This window comes from Mya arenaria, chromosome 14 (genome assembly GCF_026914265.1).
Source record: "Mya arenaria isolate MELC-2E11 chromosome 14, ASM2691426v1".
Taxonomy (NCBI): domain Eukaryota; kingdom Metazoa; phylum Mollusca; class Bivalvia; order Myida; family Myidae; genus Mya; species Mya arenaria.
The window spans coordinates 5,732,349-5,745,056 of NC_069135.1; the positions used below are offsets into that span (position 1 = coordinate 5,732,349).

Here is a 12,708-nt window from a genome sequence, read left to right on the forward strand (position 1 = left end):
TGCTTATTTCCATCACTAATTAGAATGTTTAAATATATTTTAACCCTCATTCAAACTATGATAAAAATATATATTCACACTTAAACCTATAAAGCTGCATCTTTGATGTCTTGCATTGAAATCTCCCTTGTTCTAAGTTTACACAGGACTTTAATGTTGATGACGGAATCCCTGACGTACATCTGGTATTTTGCATGCCACACTTCTATTTGCTTGTAAGAAGTGCTGAGATTTATTTGTCTGTTAACTGACAATATTTCATCAGGCCGGCATGATTGCCTGTGGAAACCTTTTTCTCCCATTCACAAAATATGTCTGAGAAATTTGTCATTTTCCTCCCAGTGTTCAACCAGAAACAACATGTGGTTGAGTCAAATAGGAGAACTGGTAGCTGTCATATGGGGTATTATTTTAATGTGTCTGTAACCTAAGGCCAGAGTTTTTTTATCTTTAGATTTACGGGAGATTTTTCAAAAAGTTAGGTAAGGAGGAGGAAATAAAAATAAAAATAAAATGCATAAAATGTCCCAAAGGAGAAATAAATAAAAATAAAACGGATTTTTCTCCGATTTTTTTTATTTTTTAAATCTTCTTATATCATGAAGACAAAACACACCTTACTTGTGTCAGCTATTTCATAGGCTGAAAAAAGGGTGATAGATCACCATAAAGTTTCAAAAGCATAATCAAAAGATCCCTTTAATGACTGAAAATATTGACCTCAACACTGTGAGTTCAAGCGCTCATTGAAATTAATTGTATATATTTGTTTGAATGCATCTATGCATATGAGGTCCATATATTATCAACCCATGGATTTTATTAAACTCTGTGTAATAAAGAAGTTTAAATGGCCAATTCTAACCTTTTGCCCACAATATAAGCATATCCTTTCCATTGTGAAGTTATCAAACATTGAACACAGTTTCAGACACAGTATAATAAGGAGGTCAAATGTGTTTTTCTGTCTTTAACGAAATAGCACCGTGACAATTTACCATGATGTGGTTTTTATATAGAAAATATAACCAAAAAAAGTAGAAGCCCTGATGGAAATTCCTCTTCACTTCAAAGTTTGACAGGGCTTACGGATACACAGACAGTCAAAATCTACATTTATGTACTTCACCAAAGAAAATTCGGGAGCATTAAGATAAATTTTACAAGTGTTATATGTTTCAAAAAACCAGGTCTAAGAACTGATTTTAGAATCAGTCCTGAAAAATATCCTTCTAATTCCAGCTATGCCCGTTGGCAATAAGCAACGGATAAGTTTGACTTCTTGCACTGACTGCCAGATATCTTATGTTCAGATTGATTTCTGTTTTATCGGAAACACACACTATGTTATTATTACATCATTTTCAGTATTCTATAACGATTTAAATTCTAAATCATTATTAAACTAATTAACAACTACGAATATCACGATACCTTGTGTTTTTCTCTTCAAATATGTGAACGTGAAGCAGCGTGTTCAATGCTCCTCAGAGTCAAATTCAGAAAAAATATCCATTTTGACTATGATGAACAAGATATCATTTTGCAGTTTGTGTTTGTCAGAAGCTATACATTTTTGCGCTGTAATCCAATTCATCCTTGTTAATATACGACGTGCGCCAACGACTTTTAATAGACAATACAACCCACGAATTTCTGTCTCCTTATTTTGACTTGAAGTTTCGCAATAATTCCACGAAACGCGAACAACATACTGAATCTACAAAAAATCACAATAAACACGCTCTAAGTTCACCACGGTTTGATTTAAATAATGAAACATAAACATCGGAACGTTTTTGTAGTAAAACATTTATATATAGCTGCAGAAATTGTGAGAAATAATGGGTATGACAAAAAGTACTTTCACTTTTGACAGGACATTGTTATGGTTACGGGTACCTGTTCTGTTTCCCCGCGTATTTCCGACTGGTTTACGTGGTTTGTGCAGTAAAAAGACCGATAATGAATGACAATTGGTACACCAGTTGGTTCTGAGATATGGGTTATAGAACACTAATTTTATTTTTTTCTTAACATTGGAGCAACGTTCGTCGGAAAAAATAAAAATAAAACTACGAAAATGAATTTTATTTTTATTTGGGTTTTGCAATATTTAGGTACGGCGCTCCCGTAAATCTAAAGATATAAAAACTCTGGCCTAACCAGGCTGGAGAGCACCTATATATATATTCCATAAACTTATAGGATGTCCAATTTTTTGGTCTTTACCAATAATGTGTGGTTAAAATTCCTGAACCATTATTTAAATTACCGTCTTTCCCCGCCAGTAAGATGGGGAAATTGGGTCCTGAATTTAACCTTAAGGTATTAGCCGCGTAATACACACTTTTTTAAAAGCTTTAACTGACAACATAGTTATAATCACGGTACACTATGGGACTTTCATCCAAATTTTGAAGATTTTTTACCGTGAATTAAAAAAGTTATTTATGTTTCATTACACCCACCCTCAAACTCCAAGGGCTACAAAGAGCGACAAGTAAATATTTTGTCTATATTTGAATTTTTTTCGCATTATCAGAGATTATGAAATAAACACAACAGTTTCTGGTAAAATAAACTTCAGTTAACAGAAAACTAAAGTTCAAACGAACACATTATTGATACACATGGAAAAAAATCATTTTGATTGATCTTATGATTCTTCGGAAAAGAGCAGTTTTTCGATGTTTGAAAATATATAGCAGTTTTATAAAATTCATAAAAAATAGTTAACTATAAGGCAAGCTGCTGAAATCATTTTAGATATTATCTATGATGTCTATTGAACAATTTAAAAGACAATTTATGATAGTTTACCGTCCAGTTTTGAAGAAAATATACATAATGTCATGTTACCATACATTTTTATAGCTAATAAAATGCTTAAAAATCAACCTTTTTCTTGTAAAAAATTATAAAGCTTAATTGGACTTATTCATAAAATGTACTCTTTCAAATAAATGAATTTTACTTATGATACTAACTCAGAATACAGAGTTTAAAACAAATGAGTGTACTTTTAAACTAAAATATGTGAAGAAACAAGAACACTAAGTGGGCTCGCCCCTCCAAAAATATCAGAGTGAAAGTTCTCATGTAAACAATCTTTGTGGGTAATTTGATGTATATCTGTTTTATTTTGTCATTGGTATTCTAACAATTAGTTTTTTTCACAGTAATTCTTCACTCTTCAACATTTGAAGTTTGGTCTGTTTCCATGCTTTGTACTTGTAGTGTGTGCACAGATGATAACTACTCAATGCTGAGTCAATGCTGATTTGGTTTTCATGCACCTTCAGGTACTTTACCCATCAAGAATGTTTAATTCTGTAAAGGAAAAAAGTTGTACTTTAAAGCCTTTCTAACTATACTGCCATACATATACAAAATAAAATATAAACAGTTTAATATTTCTCGACATTATTTTGAAAAAACAACAACAAGCTGATACATACAAGTATATATATAAAGAAAATTATTAAATTTATCAATAAAATTCATCATCATCATCATCATCATCATCATCCTCGTCGTCGTCGTCGTCGTCGTCGTCGTCGTCGTCGCCGCCGCCGCCGCCGCCACCACCACCACCACCACCACCATCATCACCACCACCACCACCACTTGACCACCATCATCACCACCACCACCACCACTTGATTATTGAATACAGTAGGTTTATAAAAACAAAAACCAAGTCAAATATGTTTTATATGAAATACTCACATCATCTCGATCAGATGCGACTGCCTTGTGGATGGACATGGCTGTCAAATCCGCTCTCAAGGATCCAACATAGTATTTAATGCAGGCTGGAATTCTTCATAACCCAGTGTTGTTGACTAAGTAATATTCAGTCATTTTCCTGCCTGGAAGAAATTAGACTTCTGATTATCAACCAGCAGAAACTACCACCGTAAAATACAAATGCACAAGTATTATACATTCTGCACTAATATCTGTTTTAGCCAAGAGTAAGGGTTGGTAGGCACAAATGTGTAGTTGTTGTGCATATGGTTGATAATGATTCACAACAGTATGGGGTTTTAACGAGACCTACACCAAGCCAATGAATGTCAATAGTGTCCTAGCAGATGCGGCTTCAAGCCCCAAACCATATACAACCTTTTTCACAGGTTAATTTTGAAAATATGCATTTTGTAAACAAATAACGGGTATGTACATGTATTGTGGTATGTTAGAAATAGGTCACGTACCAAAACACATCATTTTTAAACAAAATTTTAAGTCTAATATTTTTCTAAGATAAAACAATCAATTTAAAGATAACATACTCATATTATATCTTAAACATAAGTTATGTACATAAGTACATATAAAAATATGTAACATGTACAGAAGTACATGTAAAATATGAACATGCTGTCTAAACTTTTAGCTAATAAAAATGATTTAAGAATTCCAAAGATAAATTAAAAAACATACGTTTTTGAACACATCAACGTACAAAACTGCTCAAGGATACTTACACTCAGAGCCCTTTGATACGAATATCCCAGTTCCATGCCGATTGTTGACAGTTCGTTTTTTCGAGAGAAAATCTTCTCTTACGCGTATATTTCACTTATAATCCATGTTTAACTGTAATGACTCAAATTGTTAGATGTATCGTAATCAACTGTCAGCGTGTTCTTTTAGTGTTTATTTATTTTAAACGTATATGCATGAGAAAAACATCACAATGTTTCCAAATCCTACGATGTAGAAATTCCATTATTGACCTATGAATAGCCGGGAAATACCTTCTGTTTCTAAAAATAGCAACATCCGGTACAGGCCGAATACGCCCGATGTTCGTCGCGATCTGTTACGGCGAGTGGCAATATATGTCGATGTTACCCGATGTTTCCCGAGTTGTATTACATGGCTAATACCTTAAAGTAGGAAGCTCGTCTTATATAAGTGAGGCTGTAAGAAATTCAAAAAAAGATAAGTCAGAATCAGTAATATTCAACATACGGCATTCGACTGACCGATTTATTGTCTGTTGATGACACCCCAATCAAAGTGACATGATCACAACCATCAGATTTAGGCGACAATCATTCTGCTTTGTTTCGCTCAATGAACACTCGATATCTACTAATGGGCAAGTGCATGTAATCTTGCTTTTTCTTACGAGTAGGCTTTGCGTATAGACAGGCTAAGTGGCAGGTTTGAATACACATTTCATTATCATATATTATTTTCATTATCCAACATTATTCTTTTCCCCTAATGTAAGTCCCATTGACTGCAATTCAAACAAATAACTGCTAAATTTTAACTTATTGACACATGTATTGGAATGTGTCGACCGCAGATCAAAGGTACAATTTGTGACGTCAGTGAAAGAGCGGTGTAGAGATCTAAGGCGCGTGGCAATGGTTTGTATATAAATCGGTCAGTCAAATACCCTATGATCCCAATTTACTCCCACAATGGCGTCTTTGCTGGTTAGAAAATGCCATATTCAATTGGAAAAATAATAATCAATAATCATCCTCTGAGAACCTTCAAATAATGGCCAAAATATTTGAATTCATTAAAGGTGAATGAACCTTCGGGTGTTTGGAAATAAGATATGTAAAATAAATCCTTAAATGGTTACCTTGTTTTGTTATTAACCTACCTCCACATTAGAGAGCTCACAGTTGAAATGGAATTCAGTGATTTTCTTCAAGCAATTCAACAAATTTAGTTGTTAATTGACTGTTTAGCTTGAACATTATCACAGACTAGTAGAAATTGAAGTGCTGGATTTGCTTTAGTATCGCCCCATCTTATAAACGAGTCTATACAAAAAACACCAGATTTCAAGGGCAATGTTAGGGGATCATCTTATAAGCGGATTGCCTTATAGGTGGGGAAATACGGTATAGAGGTATAGCACCTATCAGCACGACACGATCACTTCAGTTCTACAACATGGCTCCCTTCCTGGTGTAAATGTGTTTTAATCTAAGTCAGAACTTGATAAATTTGTTTGCAATTGGAATTGAACCTCTTAACCTGTTTAAATAAATCTATGTACGCTACAAATTTCGACTATAAAATGCATGTGTTTAAAATGCCCATGAATTGCAGTACATTGAAACAAAAGTTTGTTTTTGTTTGGCCTCGATTTCCTTTAATAAGAGCAGAATGTTCATTAAAGGCTCATATATTGCAAAAGTAAGATGTTATCGTTTAAAATACCTCTATAACATGAGAGGATATTATTTTTTGTTGACCTTCGTAAAATTAGAAAGCAGTTTTTAATGGTAGGACAAAGAAGATGCTATTTGATATTATGTAGCGATGATACCGGGATCACATGCTTTTATATTCTGTATTTAAATGGCATCTTCATGATATATATGTGTATCAATTTCTTCCTGCCCAGTTATTAAGTCACGTCATAAAGAAAGGCGAAACCACAGATGAAACTGAAAGTTTAAGGTGAGGAAGAGCATTGATAATAAATATGAAAATCTCTGTAATAAAGCATGGTCATCTTGAAAATTACAAAGTTATTAATGGATTAAATGTCCTGTTCTAATTTGAAAAGCAACATGTTGTAAGTGTTTCATACTGTTTTATTTTTGCTCAAATGTGATAACAGCTGTAAACTGATATGCATCACTCTCGGCCTTGTTTCCTTCCCTGTCGAGAGGCCTAGAGCATGAGTCCCTACTTGGGCTCTAACCCACATCACTTGCGTGGGTTGAGAAGCAAAAGGATGTGTTCTTAGTACCCCTGATATGTGTTTGACCGCTTTATTGAAGCCCAATCATAGGTGTATGGAGAGAATCTTGAAAATTGTGTTCTTTAGGTGAAAAGTCACATTTGTTAAAATAAGAGAAAAAACCCCCAAACCTTTTCATGAAAATGTTCTGAGTAAAGGCTACCAACTGCATGTTTTTTGCAGAAAACATTTTGCCTTTGCGGGAGAGATTGGGTCATCGCAGTAAAGGTCGGGGATATATTCTGCAGTAGCTGACGTGGTGATATGCGTACCATCTTGTCAGCTACTGCATAATTTTATGACTTCCTAAAACATGCCATGATGGTTATTGCTATATGCAGGTATTTACAGGTGCTGCAGGTACAAAAAGAAGATAGTAAATTGTACTGTGCTGCAGAATGGCTTAAACAATTTCATAACCCACACTTGATTATAGGTGGCTGAAATATTTAGTGTTTGTTCTAGCATTTTTGGAAATAAGTAAATGGATACTAAAATATTCCTGCAAAAAGGCTTTCACTCCTTTATGCCCCGTTCACACAGTGCTACAATTTCACCACGCTCATGCCGCTCATCCAGACCTGAAGAACTTATCAGATTGTGGCGAGAACGGCGTCAAAATCTTGAAAATTGAAGAGTATCATCCGCTGATTGCCTTATCTACGCTTGTACTACGATTTTACCACGTCCACAGCGTTTCTGATATGTTACTTTCATGCTTGTACCATGTTTCATCGCAACCATCACTGATCCTGTACCGCTGTACTCTACTATGTTGTCACAACGATGTACACGACCATACTACATTGGTAGACAGACCTAGTAGACTAGTCCATGTTGTCACCGTGCTCTTGCCGACCACACTATGTTCTCTCCACAATCATTGCACGATTTGAATCGATGCATATGTATATATTGAGGGATTTCAAACAGCTTTTCAGTTCTATCAAAAACGTTGAAAAATTCACAGGCCAGAATTGGTACAACTTGTTATCCTTCAGCAAGAGCAGATGCTAGTCTAATATCAGATGGAAAACATAATTCGGAGGAGAAAAAAAGGTGTGAAAGAAGATACTGGGTCCAACCATGGCTAGCAGTAGAAAGAAGGCTTCAGTTTCATCATTACGATAGACTGGTCAGTGAGTTAAGATTGGAAGGCATGATGTCAGGGTGTATTAACATAGTTCAATTATTCGCCGATTGCACTACGATGTTATAACGATAATGAAGATCTTGAAACGATGCTTCCACAATGCTTCTATGGTTAATATACTGATCTTACTACGTCTTTACAACGCTTTAACCCTGATTCATTTTAGCCATGCTCATGGAGCTTCACAATCTTCCCCATTCTACTGGGACCCTACCACATTCATGAAGACCCTCTCTCGATTTGCCACAATGATACCATGATTGGTCATGATTAGGTGCCAAGTTTTGAGCATGGTAGAAGCAGGGGATCAGTGTGAACGGGGTATTAGGAAGTGTTTGCACCAGTAGCAACAAAATTGAAATTAGTTTTCATATAGAAAGAAATCATTGTGCAAAGTGTTTGTTTAAATGTGATTTGTCATGTATGTTTCTAAAGATTTATGGAAATCATGATGGAAAGTGACTGGGGTCAAACATGCCTGTGAACTAGTGCATGGTTGAAGGCATCTTGCCTCGTTTTCATGTTAAAGATTCCCTTAAAAGTCACTAGCCACTTTTAACCACCAATAATAACTATCATTTAATTATACGCTACTCAGTTTTCAATATATTTTTTATCACATTCACACAAGTTTAACCAGGGCATTTGAAATTTAGATTAATGCGAATATGGTGACAATAGCGTCTGAAACTTTCTCTGTTGTAAAGCATAATTTTTTAGGGATCAAACCACAATTTGAGTAATGAACAAAGTGATATGTAGATTACTGGTCAAATTTGTACAAGTTTGATAAATCTGTTTAGTAAAATATATAATAGACAGGAATGAAAAAATAGACTTCAGAAAATTAAAAACAGCTACCTTAAAACCATTGATTAACACTTTGCAACGGTGCATATAGCGTTGACCCGACGCAGGGGGGCGCGTGAGAAATTATAGAAATGAAAGGTGTGGGAATTATGCTTATATCGTATTGTATTATGAAGAATAAAAGGATAGGGTCCATGGTTAGGAAATTTTGCGGTGCATAGCAACATCTGTAAAAAAAACAATGTTGTTAGTGTAGGCTTAGAAATAAATCTCGGGCCCCAATATCACAAAATACTTAACTCAATTCTTAATCTTAACTCATATTATCACATAACAGCAAAGTAGAATATCTTTTATGCTAATCTTATATTAAAGCAAAATCTCCCATAGATTATGAGAGTGTTATGTGATGTTTAAATATCATCATTAAATATTCATAAAACAATTTAGAGCAACTCATAATGTTTCTGAAATTGATCAAGTATATTTTTTGCTCTAACACTATATTTCTTAAAAATATTGATAAAACATATGTAAGAAGAATGCACTTTTTAAAAATGGAAAAATACATCATATTTGAATCATACTATTCTGTTATGTGGAAAAATAAGTTTGAGATATTGACCATTGGGGCTTTATCTTCGTCTTTGACTTGATGGTTTCTATTTCAGTCGGTAATGTTCCACTTTGACTGTATCCGGGTGCAGCAGTCGGCAAACGTATTCATGGTTCTGGCCAACAGCCCCCAGCCCATACAGGGAGCCGCCTACTCCAGCATTACAGCTAATATTTCCATAAATGGTAGGCACAAAATTGAAAACAGAACAGCCGCAATAAGTTTTCCACATGTTAATTTTGGTTAGTTTGTTGATTCACACAATTTCATTGGTCAACAAGTTATTATTGGATAAACATTGATCAATCAAATTGTGAATATATATATTTCAATATTTGGTCACTAATCTCTATATTGTACCAAAATGGCGGCTATTTTCCATTTCCGATGAACAATGAAACATTTCCCTGGTAGTGTTTGCGTTTTATCAATGAAAACAGGTTGTAAACATGATATATACATTACCTACCAACCCCATTACTTACAGTAGTAAATTAAATCTATTTTCTTCCCATATACCTACCCAGGAGGCTAAATTGAATCAGTTTGATATAGCCTTGGACTTCAATGGTTATATGCTTAAACGGACTAGACAACAGAATGATGGTCGCAAAATTGTCAAAGAATTGTCAATATGAGCTTACCCTAGTATGATGCAGATAATACCGGTACATCATTTTACATAATTAAAGGAATATTTTGTGGCTGTCTTAGCTTAATTTACCCGTTTTAAAATAACACATAGTGGTTTACCAGTTTATAGGGAAATATTCAATATTTATTCTATTTTAATATTTAGCATGTGAAAGTCAATGATGAGTGCAAATTAATATACCGATGCTATTTTTAAAGTTACTTCGATTTACATGGTAGACAGACCCAGTAAATTATGAATTGGAAAAATGCCCCAAAACTGCAAAAGATAGTTTCGTAAGTTATTGGATACCATAAATGACTGGGTATAAGACGATAGGGGGTATAAGATGCAGGCAAAAAGTCCATGAAAAATCTGAGAAAAAAAACGTATCCCGATCTTCAACTGCTGTTTTAACCCGTATATACTCGATCGATATGTCGCGAGTAACATCCCTTGCTACATAAGTCTAAACTAACGCTCTGCCTGAAATCGACCTCAGAAAAAAGTTCAAAAGCTTGTTACTCGTTATTAGACGCAGGCATTTATTTTTACATCGAAATCTGAGGGGAAAAAGTGTGTCTAATACCCATTCGTTTACGGTACATCAGGAAGTAAGATTCGTTGGGTTGTACAGTCAGCAATATAAATTTTGTGTCTGTTTTTAACTATTTTATTTATTTTTTCCAATGGTTTCATCTGGTGTCTAGTCCCTTTAAGGCTCTTCAATTTATTCTCAGTCTCATCTGTGCAATATGACACTTTGCAGGTTTTGGGTCAGTAAAGATCCTAGTTGGAAAGTAAAATTATTTCAGTCTCATTATTTACATATATATTTGTGTAAATGGGATTTTTACCATTTTTAAAGTTTAAAATATGGTGAAGAAATTGAAAGAAATCAGCTTGCTGCCATCTGTGACAGACTTCAGGTTGAAGAGTTTATACATGTCGGTTAGGACTAAGATCCATTCATAAACTGGGGCTGAGGCCCCCCCCCTCATTTCAATTAAGATTAATTGGGTCGAGATCACAATTTTTTAGGTGTAACTAGATCTGCCATAACTTTCAGCTGATCTCAAGCGCCCGTAAGCAGCACAATTTTTACAAAATTCTAAGATATCTTATTCAAAAGGGGCCCAGGGCTGTTGTTTTTTTAAAGAGAAGAGGTATTGTCTTAGTGGACACAGGTGTTAAACAAACTTTGGTTATTTGAGCACAAATGCAAATCCCAAGGATATATTTGATAGAAATCACATTAATCCAGCTATACTCTTTGTCTTTTACAGAGACATTGTGCAAAAAAAGCATACCCTTATTGATGTGACTACTGTAAAACATCGCCTCGGCGTTTGCATTAATTTTTGTGGCCACGAGACCAATGTCTGTTCATCACCCGTGGTGTTTTTTGTGTGGAAGTGCAAAACTGTTGGTCATAAATGGTATTGACATAAATCTGTTAATATGGTAATAACAAACATTTGGAGCAAGTTCCAAATTCCAGGCAGAGATTAAACCAGTTAGACACTGAGATGCTATTGTCCCTAGTAAAGGCCTAATTGAATATTTTGCACATTAGAGCATTGTCTAGACTGTGCTGAAGATAATAGTATAAAGTCAGTTTCGTCTCACATATAACTTTTGGGAGCCCTCCGAAAGTTAATGGTTGACAAATCAGAATCAAACTTCAAAAGCCCTCTGTCATTCGTAAGTATTGTTTAATTCAACAAGCTATGTACAATGGCACTGTCATATCAATGACCTTTCCTTTTAATCACTCATTCAAACCTTTTTAAAACTTTCAACTTAATTTGCAACACTGACAATAATAAACGTAAACTCTTCATCTTGGTATATTTGTTGCATTTTATATGGTAAGATTGCACGTACAGATATTTCCGTTGATCCGGTCCAGCCTTTCATACCTAACCTGTCAAATTACAGAAGCTTCATAATCCGAAGTTTATTTTTACTCACCTGAGCATGAAGTGCTCAAGGTGAGCTATTGTGATTGCCCTGTGTCCGTCATACGTCGTCAACAATTTGACTGTTAACACTCTAGAGGTCACAATTTGGGCACAATCTTAATGAAACTTGGTCAGAATGTTATCCTCAATAAAATCTTGGACGAAATCGATATTGGGTCATCTGGGGTTAAAAACTAGGCCACCAGGTCAAATTAAAGGAAAAGCTTGTTAACACTTTAGAGGTAACATTTATGACTGTATCTTCAGAAAACTTGGTCAGAATGTTAATATTGATTAGCTCTAGGCCAAGTTCGAATCTGGGTCATGTGTGGTCAAAAACTAGGTCACCAGGTCAAATAATAGGAAAAGCATGTTAACACTCTAGAGACCACATAGGAAGTGGGGAGATGTTAAAAAACATGTCATTGGGAAGTATATTAACTTGAAAGTTTGTTGTAAATTATCCCCGCTATGAGAATTTTCCTATTCTGACATTTTTTTTCGAAGAAATCTGATATCATTTTGCTTTAGCTATTCAAGGACTCTAGACATAGTTAGTCTATTTGTATAATTTACCAAAGAGAAATCTAAGACATAGTGCTTTATTAGCACTGTCTTGTGCTTTATTAGCACTGTCTAGACATTGGTTTAGGAGTGGTGCAAACAAATAATTTGGAAAATATCCATGATTATGTGTGCTATTGAATGTGTTGAACATGTGAAATTGTGAGACTCCTGCTGACTTCAAATAATATTATGAAACACTTTTCCTTTTGCAACAAAACATTGAATGGTGTT

At 34.7% G+C, this 12,708-nt stretch overlaps 1 protein-coding gene across 3 annotated transcripts in view; it reads left to right on the forward strand.

Moving 5' to 3' along the window:
- Positions 1 to 12,708, forward strand: part of LOC128217926 (uncharacterized) — a 48,390-nt gene that overhangs the window by 9,517 nt on the left and 26,165 nt on the right. For all 3 annotated transcript variants that reach the window (XR_008258294.1, XM_052925386.1, XM_052925388.1), the window contains exon 2: positions 9,368 to 9,497. Coding sequence is in view for 2 of the 3 variants with exons in the window: in XM_052925386.1 (XP_052781346.1) it covers positions 9,368 to 9,497 (130 nt within the window). In the remaining variant the exon portion in view is untranslated. The remainder of the gene's footprint in view (positions 1 to 9,367; positions 9,498 to 12,708) is intronic.